The sequence below is a fragment of the Diadema antillarum genome, unplaced genomic scaffold (assembly GCF_040938485.1).
Source record: "Diadema antillarum isolate AM-2024a unplaced genomic scaffold, OU_Dant_1.0 scf00000018, whole genome shotgun sequence".
In the NCBI taxonomy this organism is placed as follows: domain Eukaryota; kingdom Metazoa; phylum Echinodermata; class Echinoidea; order Diadematoida; family Diadematidae; genus Diadema; species Diadema antillarum.
This window is the reverse complement of record NW_027270907.1, coordinates 330,929-347,886: the sequence shown is the minus strand read 5'-3', so window position 1 is coordinate 347,886 and position 16,958 is coordinate 330,929. Positions and strand designations below refer to the sequence as shown.

The window sequence follows — 16,958 nt, the reverse complement described above, 5'->3', positions numbered from 1 at the left end:
TGTTATTTGGCAGCACAGCAAGTCACTTCTCACCACCGCAGTGTTGTCAAGTTGTGTGCGCTTACAATCTGTATGTATAATCCGTGCTTCGCTGCATAACGAGCCTCGATCTAACCAGGGTGGCCGGTGGTGAGTAAAACGCAGCGCCTAGTAGTATACAAAGTATCCTGATGCATATCTGATCGCCTCAAAGTTGCCGCAGCTATACTCGTCTTTTTTTCCCCTCCGGCAGGATTGACCACTGTTTATGGTCTTCGTATTTGTTTTTGTTTCCCTCCTGCAATGGCTGCTCTATGTCAAACCCGTCTTCGTGTACCATACTACTAGTCCTAGTACACACAAGTCGTACATCCTCGCCTCATGTACCATAATCTGTGATCACGCATTGTCGGCACTGTACATACCGCTCGCATGCATGCACGCATTACCGCATCGCACAAACAGCTTCAGAGGAGTGTTAGCGCTGCGGCACTGCCCGGATAACTGGCGGTCACAGAACTCTACACAAGTTCTGTGCTGGCGATCCGGTTCTCACGAGTTACACGCAGAATGATCGTTGAGGGAGCTATATAAAGATTCGAACGATTCGAACGAGCCGTTAGTATTTATTGACGTTGTACAGCGTCGATAATATCCGAAACCATTATTGCATGATTACTAAGACATGAGAGCACTTTGGGGCGAGTAAGTCTCACTGTGTTGGTTATATGAAAGGTACTTTAACCTGAAACACAAACTAAGACAAGGCAATCTCAGGGAAACTTTGTAAAGGTACCAAAACTTCATATTATCTTTAAGATCTTCAAAGAATCAAAGTTTTGATTTAATACTGGTATTAATGTCACTAGATCTGTCGTTACAGACTCAGTGCTAATTAGATCCTTTAATAATATTCATGAATATATTGCTTTTGTTTCACTGCTTTTGAGCAAAATAATCATCCTTTATCAGCATCAACTTAAAAATGAATAAAAAGGGCACACAAACAATATACATGCCAGAAAAATTGCTGAAACAGCGCTGCTTTTGAAAATACTTGATAGTAGGATATGGCGGTAATATGTTTTCAGTAATACCAAAGAATCAGTGTCATGTTCACATTCACTCACAATCTTCACAAAACACAACAGCAAGGTAATTGTCAGTCTCTGATGTCATGCTTTCCTTTCCAAGAAAAACACAATATCCTCTTGTCAATTTTTGGTTCAATTAATGAAAAAATAACAGTCTTCTTTCTTTTCTTTTCAATTTACTCTGTTAAAATGAGTTGGAAAAAAAAGTTCAAACAGAATCAATGAATTTTATAAATAAACATAACCACCAGAAACTAGTCTTTTTTCTCGATTTTCAGACAGTGCACTACTTGTTACTCAAGGAATATTTTAAAGCTGTATACTGCGGTAATGGCACAGAAATGTAATGCATATTCATTTTGTTATGTACTGTGGCAGTGCGCCACCTACGACTGACTCCACAAAAAAGTCTTCACACCAAATGTGTGATCCAACAATACGATCAAACTGCCATGTTTACCGAGTCTCGAAGTCGCATTGCCATAATAACTATGTGTGCCATACAATACTGTACCATTACCAATGACATTGCAAATCATGAAACCGATTCTTTCACCAAACTTCATATTGAATACTAGCACTCTACAGAGAGAATGGAATGCGATTAAAGTGTCGAACAATAAAAGGAACGATGATTGAAAATTGATCAGACTACAAATGAATACTTTTCAAATGGCACATTGAAAGTCCAACTCCATAAAGCACTGCACTTTTTGATGGGTCATTTTATGGCTGGGGTGAGTGGGAATTCATACGTGTACATGGTGGAATAGAAGGAAACGTTTGTATCATACAGTTATGCATGAAATAAGCATGTACTTCATGAACATGTGATATCAATGGAGCAACAGCATGGTGCAGGGAGGATGACATTGATGAGCATGCAATGTGCGCAATGATGTGCAAACAAAAAATCAACAACAACAAAACACATAAGCATGGGAGATCGGTCACATGCCTGTGTAGATTTCCATTCCTTGGGATGCTGGGAGTGGGAGCATGAGTTAGATATTAAAAACAACATCAAACAAACAAGCAAACAATGAAAACAAGAAAGTTATGATCATCAATTCACAGCGTATGCTTTCATTCCATGAGCATGATGAACATTAATTCACACATTGGCCCATATTCACAAAGGTGGTACAATCTTTGTCCATGGTTTAAACCATGGACACAGACCGTAGTTTTGTATGGGGCGCCAAGTGTTGCATGGCCTATTTCGTTACAAAATCAGTCATTTTGTTAACGAAATCAGTCATTTCACCAAATGGTCATTTCGTCGACGAAATGACAGATTTTGTCTGTCAAATCAGTCATTTCGTCGACGAAATGACTGATTTCGTGACGAAACAGGCCATGCCACACTTGGCGCCCCATACAAAACTTCAGTCTTTGTCCATGGTATAAACCATGGACAAAGATTGTACCACCTTTGTGAATTCGGGTCATTGTGTTTTAGGACAATTATGTAAATGCAATGCTTGCAGGCATGGCACAGATGATGGCTGTACACATTGAAAAAATCACACTTGACACAACTTTTAAAATAGCTGATACAGCAGATAAAACTTGTGTGCTACATGTATAAGCAGCATAGTGATTGATGTACAAAATGAAGCAAAATATCAAATCAGCTGCTAGTGCATAAAAGAGTGCATTTTCTCATCTAAGGCTACATTGACTTTCCCTACTCCAAGAAAAGACAGAATTTCCCCAGAACATTTGGCTGATTCTAATACGAAAGTCAAACTTGAAGGAAAACACAATGCTGTTGTGTATGTATCACTGATTCAGATTTTTTTTTTCCAAAAATTCTATCCAAAATTGACTGACTGAGCTGCAAATTTTTTTTTGTTTTGTTTTGTTTTGTTTTGATGACTGACAGTGCCTTGAAATAACCTTATCAGGAAATGAATAACAAAAGATGATGAAATTGCAACAAAAAAAATACTCATACATTGTAATCTTTATTGTTATAGATTACAGATCATGGATGGTTTAGGGCTTTTGAAGCAAGTTCGTCAATGCCCTCCTGATAGTTGTACATCCGGATTACAACTAGCATCCAGAACCTCCACGCAACTGAACAAATTCCAAACAAGGAAACTGCACAACTTCTCAATTGGCCATTTAAGCATATGGTATCTGTCAATGTCTTTTCTTGCGGACCTGTGAGACAACGCTCAGACAACGTGCCAACTCTTAGACTTCGGGCCCACGCGGCCTGATGATACCATTCCACTTGGCTGACCTACAAGTGAAATTTCGGGGATCCCTTTCCCTCCGTTGTGGATTAATCAATTAACAAATGCTGGGGTGACGGGGGAGTTAGATCCAAATCAGCAGATTCTATTCTCTATTAAACACAATTAGACGAGGGTAATTTGGACATCCGAGGAACTGACATTCAGAAAATTTCCTCCGGATGAATGGCGAAAAAGAAGTCGGTTAGATCACAATACTTACAGACTAATCTTGCAGATCTACATCTACTTCTTGGCTGAGTGCCAAGACTATTGAGCAAGAAATGGGAAGGGGGAGGCACACTTTATCAAGATAAGAAGCGACTTGCAACAATTTATCATTATTTATCTATGTTCACTAACATGAAGCCATAACAAAGGGATGCAGCCACACTAGCAATCTGAAATTCACCAAAAATGTTTTGATAAAACTCCAAATTTGCATCTTCACAGCAAGTCCTCTGGGTGTTCAAACATCTATCCCAATCCGATATTTGGATTTAAAGCTAGGAAGTTTCCCCAAACATACAGGTGGGATCAACAAATGCAGAAAGATTAGTGAAACACTCAAGGGGAAAATTCTAAAGGGAAATCCGACAAGCCACTAAATATTCATGAAGTTTGATATTTCTGGTTAATTCCATGTGCCACCTGCGCAAGATGGACACTTCACAACAATTTGAGATGTCAGCACAGTATAATAACATAAAGTTAGATATAATTTCCAGAAAGTGTAGAACATTACAGCCATCATCCACTGTTGGTTAAAGACTAATTTTGATCACAAGAGTCTCCAGGGTCTCATGTCATCAAAGATGTTTTGATAGCAATTCTTGCTAGATATAGTACCTTCTTGCTCAACAGCCAATCAGAAAGAACTGGAGGATTCTTGTTTACACCATGACACTTTGCACTGCGGCAAAGAGTTGCTATCACAGCAACTTTTTTATAAAATGGAGCACACATGGGACTTCATTTCTTGTATAGTTTCAGGGAAAGTACGATTTTGTTATTTTGGGATGTATGGACTGATTTTGAGACTTTGCTGAAAACACGCCATAATGTCTAGATACTATATGATTAACAGCAGACTGGAAGGTCCAAAGCAAGACACACTTGATGTTACGCACATGATGGGGGCGTATATGGAGAGATACGGAAAAAAAAAAAAAGATTAGTTTTCGTTGGCACACACATCCTTCCGAAACACATTTACACTACAAATGTGGCGCATCACTGTACAGTGGGTGGAACAGCCTCTGGGTGCAGCTAGCTCTTGTAAAAAAAATTTGTGAGATTGTAGCACTGCACAGCAACCCTGATATTTCTGTACACCTGTGGGTGGCACATTATGTCAAGAGTTCAAATTTGCAAAATTCCACCAGGAAAAAGTGCGGAATTGATGGATCCCCATTTTCCTTATAGGTCGACCAAAAATAACCTGGACACTTTCTGCATCAAGGGTGAACTATTTCATTTCATTTCCAACAGAGTTTCCCAACAAAAGTGTCATATTGAGTTAGATAAAAGTATGGCATAAATTAGTTAATTAACATGTAGACAGGGTGGCGAGCATTCAGTGCTGTGGTTTTTATACAGTCTACACTATGCAGGTGGATTATGCTTGGCTCTTCGTTAGGTGGTGCACGAGCGGTAGCAGTGAGAGTGAAAGGTGGAAATTTGAGGGAAATGGAGAGACAGAGATGAGGGAGGGGGGGGGAGACAGGAAATGGGGGTGGGGACAGCATGATGCAAAGCATGCTACAGCTGTACATCTAAACAGACAGATGACCTCCTCTTACCCTGGGGAAAAGGGCCCCCAACCCCACCCTAACCCCCATCCCTCACCCTGTTGACCTGCCCTCACTCATCCTGACCCGCCCCACCCTTCATCCAAAACCTTGCACCACTGCAGGAGCTGCATGCTTTTCTTTTTTGTTGTTGCTTTTTTTCAGTCTACCACCAATGAAGCACTGGCATATGTCAAAGAAATCACATGTGACCCATAACCATGGTAACCTAATATTGTAATAAAAGTTGCAGACATGGAAGAGCCTAGAAAGCTGTCAAAATCAAGTGATTTGGCTGCATGGTGTCTGTTCAAAACTTACGACAAAAAAGTTTTATATCTCGAGAACACCTCCTGGCCAAATTCAATGTCTACGATCACTTGGAAAATCAAAACTTGTTCATTTGTCACAGTACAACGTAGGTCTAAATTTAGTATTTTGAATAAATATAACCTACATCACTGCACACTTGACCACATCTGAATTTTATAGCCTGCTGACTTTCTTACAAATACAACCACCGTTTACAAATGTCTGTGGGGTACTTGCAGGTTTTGTGGTGAGAGAAATGAAGTGGGAAAAAATCATACATCCACAGGAAGCTTGGAGTCTGGGGAATTTTAATTGCAGCCAAATCAGAAATTGATGTTCAGCACTTTCTTCACACTTTCATGATATCAAAAGGGTCACTACCGGTAATTGCCCGTATTTGAAAAGCATGTTGTATACACACATGTTGTACCAACAAAAAAGACCCACACACACACACACACACACATTATATTTTATGTCAGCCAAGGGTAGAATTGCAAATACCCAAAGTGTCTAATGTAGGTTTTGAATTGTGCACTAGAACACTCTTTGGGAGGTGTTGCAAAGAATGAAGAATGACTTTTGAAGGATTTCCAAATTTTTGATACAATGGTATCTGACACAGATTATTATCATGGTTCAACTAAAATTCAAAATTACTGCATTTTATAATAAATATATTGCCAAGTTTGAGGCTACAGCACAGCTGGGAATAGTCAGAAATAGTCAGACAAATGATTCCCTATTGGATATTGGCATTTCTGTTGCCTTTCCAGATGAGGAAAACTTCTGAAACATCTAAAAAAAAAGGAAGTGAATGCAATTCTTTTCTCGAAGTATAGTATTGCAGCGTGGGTGATTCCAAGTATCTCGTCTCTTTCCTTTGTCTGCTTCTGGGTTGTCTATACAAAGCAAACAATTGCTCACACATTTGGGGGAATTACGCGGGGAATCACCCACATTTGAATTTGGACACATGAGGCAGCAGATTTTAATCTGTTCAAACTTTGGTCATCATTGTGTCTGTTGAAGTATGTTTGATGTTGTTCACATTCAATAATTTGCCACAGTGTATCAAGAACTTAATGTGCGAATGAATAAGCATATTAATACACCCACACACGTACACACTCAAACACATCGAAAGGTGAGCGGTTTGCTGTCAGAATGGTACAATGTACATGTACTTACAATGTAATCTTACTCAAGAGTCCATGACATTCACGCCCTCCCCCACCCACCCCCCACCCCCACCACCCCCTTCATAGCCCACACGAGTTGAAAGTCTGTCCACTGGCTAGATAATAGGGATTTTTTTTCCAGTATCAGCTCAATGCACTGTACTTTTGTGCAATTGACAAATGTAAAATGGAAGAATGGAAATACACTGTACCTGTACAAGTACAGAGAATGCAACCATGACTGCATTTGCATCTCAAAAAATTATGGGATTATCCTCTTCTTCTTTTTTTTAATTCATGTAAACATAATATGTCCAAATTGTACAGTATGAGAGCTCTCACCTCAACAAAAAGGAAAATTATCCAATGCAACATACAGGTATCCCCACATTCACTGCATCTATAGAATGATGTATTCCCCTTTGTTGTTGGAATTACATGAGTGAAGCTGAAGTGCATAAAAAGATATGAGGAGGAGGCTGCCTTTTCTCATAAAAGTTTTTGGTGCTCTTGCAGTAAATTGAAACTTGGGGACTGCAAAGCCCTGTTGCGCTCTACCAAAAGGTGTTGGCCAGCTTTTCACAGTCAGTGAACAGACATTAACCTGTTGATGACGAGTCCCAGGTATACTCGGGGGAAATGCGTGTTGTAGCAAAATCAGTCCGTCCTCAACAGGTTAAACAAGAAATCCACTTAAGAATTTTATCAATTTCATACGAAAGAGAGGAAAAGAAATCCCTGCAGAACAGTGCAAAAATGATCAAAATCAGATAAGGAATAAGGAAGTTATGACATTCTGAAATTTCAAATTTTTCGGAAAACACTTCTTGACCAGTTGATATGAATATTCAAATCAGCAAGTAGACAATGTCATGCTCTCACAATTTCTTAAATTTATTTCATATACAGAAATGACAAAAATCTCGTATTTCAGCTGTATGAATTGAAAACTTGCCTTAAAACTACCCAAAATAAAAAGGAACATAGTATGTGAACTGTGATAGAGTTTAGTATGGGAATATGCCTTTACCTGTGTTAGCTGGTTATTCTGAATTTCATGTAACATACATGAAAAATTGTGAGGGCATGACATCATAAACTCGCTCATTTGAATATTCATAAGGACTGTTCACGAAATGTTAATTTCAAATGTCACATCTTCCTTATTTCTTATCCAATTTTGATCATTTTTGGAACGTTCTCTTCAGATTTTTTTCCCCTCTTTCTTTCAGAGTGTACTTACTATTAGGGTGGATTTCCTCTTCAAGGCACATATGGTACAGTGTACATTGTATATTACACTCTTTCACAAGCTTTATAATGAGATATATTCACAGTGGTTGCTGTGCCAACACCACATGGGAACATATTATCATCCCAATCATTTCCTGGTCGGTGGTTCACAGTACTGCATTAGCAAGGGAAATTCACATATTTGTTCATGTACACACGTTCATCATTGGTAAAACCACAGCAAAACCACATCAGGAAGTAATTTTATGAATTGTTATGTTCTAGAGCTGACCTACATAAACCTCTGCTTGGTTTGGTTCAGAGTTTGTTTTTCTTTTGAATATGGGGAGGGATGGGGGTAACAACAAGTCAGCTTGTAAAAGAGTGTGCCATCACTTGTACAGCAATATTAGTGAAAGAGAAAGGAGTGAACAAGGAGGATTATACGAAACCTCTGTTCCCACGGTGCAATAGTGCATCAAAAGATAGTAGCAAGGTGCAGCTCTAAACTCTGTCAAAAGCCAAAAGGAAACAATTACCCAGACCTTTCCTGCGCCAGCCACCCACGGCGACCTTCATGTAGAGGGGACCCTCCTTGGTGAAGTATTTGGGCGGCTCCATGCCGATGGCTGCCAGCTCCTTCTGGTTGAACCGCATCCTCGGCGCCGCGAGGTGCAGGATCCCGCCGCCCTTGAAGTAGCTCCAGGTAGAGGCGCGCTCGTCGGCGGTATGCGTCATCTGCCGTGCGTGCGCAAGGGGGGTGTACCCCTCCTCGCACCAGTGCCCCGTATATTATCCCTCCCCCTTTTAACGTCGCGATCCGCCCGGCGTCATCATCGTTGGACCATCGAGCATCCAGCAACTACTACAATGTCCAGCACAGTATGCCAGTCCCTTCTCGCCACTCTTCTTGCAGATCTACTTCCCGCCACTGTGTCGGAAGACTACAACACCGACCAGGTTACTACCAGTCAACCCCAAAAACACTTTCATTTACCTCCTCAACGTTGCTATTTTTTTATGGGCACTGAAAGGCATTTTCTTGTGAAAAGCACATCTTACTGATTTGTGGCTCTATCATCAGTGGTGTGAAAAGTTCACTTAATGGCAAAAGTTCCTTTAGCAAAATGGACAGTGCAAAGACTTTCTTTCTCTTTTCTCATCGCTCGTCATTTTTGCAAAGAATTGGTTGCGGCTCAGAGAGGATCCACAGTCTGCAGAGAACACAGCACTTTCATACGGGTGATCCAAGATGCAGCCGATGATGCACTCTCAGCTGCACGAGGTTGCCATGGTTTCTTAACAATGTCCATCAAAATGCCATCATAAAAAAATAAAAGTAAAAAAAAAAATCAGTTATGGAAAATGATTCTGCCCTTCACGTGCTATCAACAGACTTGAAAAAGCATGACAGGGGACGTGGCATTTATTTTGAAAAAAAGAAAAGGTGTATTCTTCCTTTCCTGGAGATGAAGCAGCCAGATTTTTGCAGTGTAGCTTTTCCTGCAGTCCTAATCCTCTGTTGCAAGAAACCTGCAGAAATGACAAATAGGATTTAGATTGTAATAATGTGTCAGCATGTATATCCTGCCTACATTCTGTGCTAATGGCACAATGAAATCCACCATAGTTACTATGACGACACATAACTGAGTAAAGTACTGTATACGCCGAATGTTTCGCTAGGTTTTAATTTCGCAAATTTCGCGAGTCAGGTGCTATTTGCGAAATTAAAGACACACAAAAATATTGACTCTGATCCCGATGTGAATGTGACATACGCGTGTACACTTCTCCAGTACAGGACTCAACGATCGCAAATTTAACCACTTGCGAAATCATCAGGAATTCCCGATTCGCGAAAATTTAGACTCGCGAAATATATGGCATATATTAAGCGAGTCTAATTTTTCATGCATTTGGACTTCCCAACAATTTTGTGAGTGTTTAAATTCACTATCACGGAATACAGTGCAAATGAAGGGAAAATGTATGCATGCACATCGCATTCACGTTGGGACTAGAGTTGATATTTTGTCATGTGGTCAAATTTCACGAATAGCACTTGACTCACAAACTAATAAAAACCTAAAGAAATACATAGCGTATACAGTAGAACCAAAAAACAGACACACAGTGGTATTTTCTTGAAAAATCTTCCAATGAAGCCCTCTAGACGAACAGAAAGTGAACGAACACTTCTTTCCAGATAACACTCTCAAATTTGCGAGAATAGTATCTCATAACTTGATGAGGTTAAGTACTGATTGAAACGAATGCTTTTCCTGCAGAAACTAGTGCTGTAATAGAAAATGTACATGCATGGGAGTTTGTTTGCAATTATTTCCTGGAAGGAAACAGTTTAAAGGGGAAATCCACCCTGAAATTAGTTTTGTGAATGGAAGCAGAAAAATTAGAGGAAAAAGATAATGAAAGTTTCAGCAAATTCTTCATCAAAACTAAGGCAGTTGCGAAATTCTAATCAATTGTACACAAATCAGCAATTTTGTGATCATGTGGCATATTGGGCTCTTGCCCCATTTGCTCTGTACTATAAAATAAGAAATTTCCCTTTTCCCATCAAGTAAATTTTTTGTGTGTATTACCCCTACACACAAAAAATATATATATATTCTGCCATCAATAATGAAAAAGAAGAGAAATTCTGTAAAATTTTATGTACAGGGCAAACAGAAAGTGATCTCACATGCTATACCAGAGAATTGTCAGTTTCTTTTTGATTGGTCACACCTTCAAAATATCATCAGTTTCTTCATTTCTGTCAGCATTTGGTCAGACTTTCACTATCTTGCTTCTATCATAATTCTGGTTCTATTAAATCAAACTTATCTTTAGGGTAGACTTTCCCTTTAAAAAGAGTCAAAAAATTACTTGTCTGTGTTACATGTATGTTCGGTCCTGCAGAAACCTCATCCAAAAGTACACTGTGTGTCATGCTGGAAAAATCGCAACAGGAGCATTTCCTCGAAATGACAAACAAGTACACCATGTTGTGATAATGACGCAACTCCCTACTGGTAGTGTGACAAATTTTGTCAGATGAGCAGATGAACGATCATTGTTATTTTGTGAGCGCGTGTGTCATGCAGCATGGCATGGCGCTACATTGTATTCATCATACCATGGGTGTAACTTTCTCCTTTTAACCCATTAAGGACGGGCTGATTTTGCTACAACACGCATTTCCCATAGACAGTTGCCCGAGTATACATGTACTTGGGACTCGTCTTCAACAGGTTAATATGTTTCTCTAAAAAGGCACAGCACTTCCTTTACAATGAAAACTTGGTTCAAATGTCACATCCTTTCAGATTCACTTCAGCCTGTAACCATGGTATGTACAACAGTCTTTCCCCAAATGCATTGCAGCTCTTCAATATTTTCATTTATGTTGCACGTTTCTGCCACATGAGGAAATGACACAAAATAGTTAAAGCAAGTTCACATCACAGTCAGTGTACTCATGCCTCATTGAGTTCAGTTCAGCTGAACTTTGCTTCACTACTCGAACAGACCAATGTCTAAGGCTAGAACAATTGGGAATAGAGATGCATCCCAAAGTCACTCGAAAAATGGGTGATACGATAGCTTTTTCAGGAGGAAGTTCCTCAAAAAGAAACTAGATACACGTTAATACCATGACAACAGGGTAAAACTGATGGATAGAATAATCATGATAATGATAATAACGATTAAATATCAGTAATAACGATGGCAAAATTCAAAACAACAAATTTGAGCTATTAAATATCACATTGTGACATCATTTGAATTATCAACACTTGTCATTCTCATATCTCACAAAATACACAGTCAGCCGGAAATGAGAATGTATGTACCGCATATAACAAAAATATTTTGGGAAATGAAATGAGAAAAGGCTGAATACCTGACTGATTACTGGAGCACCTTTATATGCCATTCATACAGTGCAAACAATTTCTTTTAAAGTGACTTTGTCACTTGAAAAGAAATTTAAAGGGATGGTATAATTTTGGTTGGGATGGGCCTTCAGGTTTCCAACTTTTTTGCGAGATAATGAGAAAGCTCTTTTGAAATATTAAAGAGCATACAATTCCAAGAGGAATTCAAAGCTTATTTGATGAAAATTGGTTTAGAAATGGCCGAGATATCCATGAACAAAGAGATCCTAATAAAAGGTGGAACCCACCTTTTCTTATGACTACTTTGTTTTATACTTCGTTTTTGGATATCTCAGCCATTTAAAAACCAATTTTCATCACATAAACTTTGAATTCCTCTCAGAATTGTATGCTCTGTAATATTTCATAAGTGGTTGCTAATTATCTTGCAAAAAGTTAAAATCTAAATCCCTCCCATCTCAACCAGAAGTATGCCACCCCTTGAAAACTAAAAATGTCACTATGGCAACTGGTATGTCTCAGCTCTACAATCACATCATTATTCCAATAGGTCTACCACCACAATGTAATACGCTGACAAATGCACAATTTAAGCCCAAGTTCAGTTTTATTTTTACCAAGGCCAAATACTGAGGTGAAATAGCACTGCAAGAGCGCCAATTATGCATTTGGAGCATATGTAGAATAGCAAAGCGCATACCGGGTACCATTTGCCATAGTAAATTAAGTGTGTTTACAACACTGATTTGTCTGGACTGCCAATGCTAGTCAAGATTATAGTTCAAAACTGTGAGCTATTATCAAGGATTGCCACATAGTACCAATTCAACCAATCATAACTCTTGTTCTAATAAATAGGATATTTACCACTCTGTACAAATATACACTGTATGCATGCTATTGATGTGAGCCATGAATGTGAACCATAAAATGTATGCACTGCTTAATAGGCGTTTAAGTATAGATGGGACAATTTCAGGGATGCTCAGTAACCTCTCACACATATTAGAGTGCACTTTTCTTTTGAGAAATAGAACTCAGAAAAAGTTTCCACTTTGTTTCCTCTTTACAAAAAAAAAAAGTGCAACGTTTTTGTCCTGTTACGGAATTCAGGCGAGAGCCACCAATGCAGTGAAGTTTAGCAAAATCATCTCTTTTACAATATTACTGGTCATCAGACAGTGTGTGTGTGAGAGAGAGAGAGAGAGAGAGACAGACAGACAGACAGAAAGAAAGAGAAAGATAGGGAGAGCGAGGTAGGGATAGAGAGAGAGAGAGTAAGGGTAGAGAAAAGAGTATTCCCCAGAGTAAACAAGCAGGTGTGCCCCTCGCCAGGGTAATGCAGGAAGCATGGCCAATATCTTTGGTTGCTATGACGACTAGACAGAAACGTGACATGCTGAGACAGTCCTAATCTACTCATACTCTCTCCCGCTCACTCTTTCTCTCTCCCTTTACATTCTTCTTTATGCACAGCATAGAACGATACAAAGCTGAACAAAAACAAATGAAAACATAGAATGATACAAAGCTGAACAAAAACAAATGGAAATATCACTCATAAATAGATAACAATATCTATCAGCCCATGATTCATGTTTCATAGCGGCAGTATTGTATACTCCAAGCAACGTTACATCAAACTTGACGGAGTGACTCAGAAAAGTAGAGAGTAATAAGGCTGAACATGATCATCCAGCAGTGTACAGGACTTGATTTTCTGTTTTACCTGCTTACACCAGAGCAGGTGTACCAACAGTATAGAGAGTATTAAACTGCATTGGAAGCGGTAGTAATGGTTTACCTGACAAACTTATAAAGAGGAAGCCACACAGAATTCCCATTTCTATGATCATGCTTGATTAGTAAAGGCACGATTCTGGCTCCAGGAATACAACAAGGGAAGTATACATACTCTGTGGGTATTGTGCCTTAGCTACAATGATTTACAAGCAGTCTATGTCTGTCACTGTAATATTTAGGATGAAGAGCATTTCCCTAAAATATGATATACGATGTACTCGCTAGTATCAATACTGTTAGTGGACCACACTACACATGTATCTAAATGAAATTCAGCTAAAACCTACAACTTGTATGGAGGCAGTTTGCCTTATTGCTATGTGAAAGTATGATAACACAATTCCACAATGTTTTCCAAAGCATGTCAATATGATGCATTCATGAATGACAAATGGATAACCAACCTAGACTGCAAACAAATGCGAAAGGTTTCACTTACAGAATGTGCCATGCCAATACTGGTACTCACTTCATCGCAAATTTTTGGTGAGATCACAATATTATGGTCCCTTTACATAATATGACCTAGCACAGATCAGCACAGATATTATCAAAACTGGGGGACAGACCTACCGCGCCACACTGGATTCTACTCCTCGCCAGCTGTTACGACTTTAACACGACTCTTAAACACACAGGGCTGCACAGCATGCAAGTGAATCTCTTGCTAGGCCACATGACCAGATCATGGAAGCCCCCTGCACCTCTCTTGTGTATTCAGATTGCCAGAGATCCTGAACAAATTAATCCCAAATTAATAACATCCTGCAGACCCAGATCAGATGGGGCGGGCAAGTAGACGAGCGCAGCCGGCAAGCCGCGTTTCCACGGGGGGCTGCGGGGCCGTGCGAGACTAACGAACGAGCAGCCTGCTCCAGAGCGCACACAGCATGTTTTTATGGCGGAATTACACAGATCATTACGTGTTTACCGTAGTCTCCACTATATGGATATGGAGTGCAGTACATCAAGCTGCAATCACAAATAATCAGTTTAGACCTTTTTATTCATGCGCTTATCCATTCATGATGAAACACATTTGGGGATTTCCCCTGGGGATGGGGGGGGGGGGGGCAAGAGGGGCAGTGGGGTAGATGCCCTTTCAACAGTGTTCTTTTCCAGCAATACCATATGACCAATATTTTTCTGATATATATCAATGAAAGAAATTTGGTCACGGTCTCAACCCTAGCTTGCAATGCCAGCATCTTTTATTGAAGGATGTGGTGCATTTTAATGCTATTTTTGTAGAGATGGCGCAATCCAAGCAAAATAAATCATTGAGCTCCTTCATCAAGTGGGGTAATCCATAACACTTCACAATGACAGCGTATGGCGTGATTTTGCACATACATAAATACACATTTGATTCCTTGCCCCATTCTGCTGATACTGTTTTAACGAAAAGGGAAGTTCACCACTTCTATTTTCTCCCTCTCTCTCTCTCTCTCTCTCTCTCTCTCCCTCACACACACCCACCCATCCACACACAACAGTCTGTCTCTTCTTTTTTATTCTTCTTGTATATTGTACAAACTGGTACTCTAATACAAGTCCATTCTGGACTATCAATGTTATACTTCAAGTGTATTGTACACGAAATGACAGGCGAGGGCCAAAAATTTTTTACACAATACATGAGACTGATTGACAGGTCACCACTTGGCAGATATTATTCTATTCTAAATTTGTATTTGTCTCAGTTTCACCCCAATCTCGTTTAAATTCATGTACAGGCTCTGTGCATGCGAAAGAGAAAATGCACTTTGCTGCATGACTGCATACCACACACAAAAGATCCTCAAGTGCACTGAAAAACCAGAAATGTTCGTGTGCATTTTAATTTCGCATGTATCATATTTCGCAAGAGCCAAGATTCGTGAAATTAAAATGCACAGGAAAGTTCTTGTATACACTATAGGCCCAACTGCATTGAATGCTAGTGGCAGTGTCCTGGTACATTAAAACTTTATGCTGAGAAAAAGGCCGTCGGCTCCAATTAGCAAAAATTTCATGCCACGAAAATATTTTGCTTCACAGTATTCTATTTTGAAGAAGCAGTGAAGGAACAGGGCATTTCCATTCTTGAGATCCAGTTTGGATACACTCGATGTCGCCATGTGAGATAATTCCCCAGTATGCTTTCTGGTTAATGTAAGGAACAACCTGGGCTAAACAGGCATCCACACAATTTGAATATGTTTGTTAAACTAACGGTATGTACTACACCTACACATGCAGATCACATGCAGTGTACACGTATCTTTTTCTACTTTTATTCAATGTATAGTGGGGTTATACGATTACATTATTAACATTTATGTCAGCCTTCTCTATTTCTATGAATGGAAAATAAACAAGTTAAGACACACATGGTGTACCTTGCTGTAAACTATCTCACAAGTTCACCTCATAATGACTTGATCGTCATATCATCCTATTCCGTGATCCATGATTACTGCATAATCTTGATAGGCATACTATGCACTGTTAGAAGAAAGGCCAAAATTACAATCCCCTGACATTTGAATAACAATGGGGGAACAGTCATAGGGTATACCAGCGTCTACATCTTTCCCTGTGTGCCCAACTCAAAAAATGCAATCATTTGGGTTGATACAAGGTGTATGTATTGTACGAGTATGATTTGTAGCTATATAATCACAGAACGTCTCATCCACATGAATGCTGAGGCCATAACAAAAATTTAGGTCAGGGGGAACATCTGCATACTTTAGTATGTATACATACAACTGTAACTATTAATGTAGACAGTAAATTTGTATGCAATATTGGGCAAAATGACAAGAAAAATTAAGAACTCAATTCTGATTGGCCAAATATGGCCAAGTTGTGCTGATCATGAAGTTTATACTGTAGTCACTGCCAAATCTCTAGCCACACAGACCTTTAACTTTGATATTTATAAGTAAAACCTAATTTCCTGCTGACACCCACACAAACTGTTGATTTTTAATCTAAAATGGACACATGTCCATAAGAAATGGGTGAAATAACACTGAGATAACATGATTTCAATTGGGTAACTACAAAAATGAGAAATATTAGCCAAACAGGAATGGCGATAACACTGCAATGAGCCTGATAACATATTCTTTCATGGTTGCTACGTAATGTCTTATGATTAGGTACAAATTGGGCCATAGCAGTATCCATCGCTCTTCTGTGCAAGAGTGAATCACATGCAGCTTGTTGGGAAATATTATAAAATGGGTTCAAGAATGTAGCCAATAGGAAGCGCTGTAATGAGTCACGTGTGCTTTGGTTACTCAGTCCCATTGCACTGCGTGTTAAATCCTATTGCCGATCGTCTGTGCGTGCGGCGGCTCCTTTGAATTGCATGCATACGCGCTGTCAATCCTGTAAACAACTTCTAGTTCGGACTGCCGGCCGG

At 39.4% G+C, this 16,958-nt stretch overlaps 1 protein-coding gene across 1 annotated transcript in view; it reads right to left on the bottom strand.

The window, feature by feature from the left end:
• LOC139727743 (inositol polyphosphate-4-phosphatase type I A-like) overlaps nucleotides 1-16,958 on the bottom strand; it is a 94,404-nt gene that overhangs the window by 60,603 nt on the left and 16,843 nt on the right. The window contains exon 2 of the mRNA XM_071638726.1: nucleotides 8,375-9,368. Coding sequence (XP_071494827.1) covers nucleotides 8,375-8,573 — 199 coding nt within the window. The 5' untranslated portion in view covers nucleotides 8,574-9,368. The remainder of the gene's footprint in view (nucleotides 1-8,374; nucleotides 9,369-16,958) is intronic.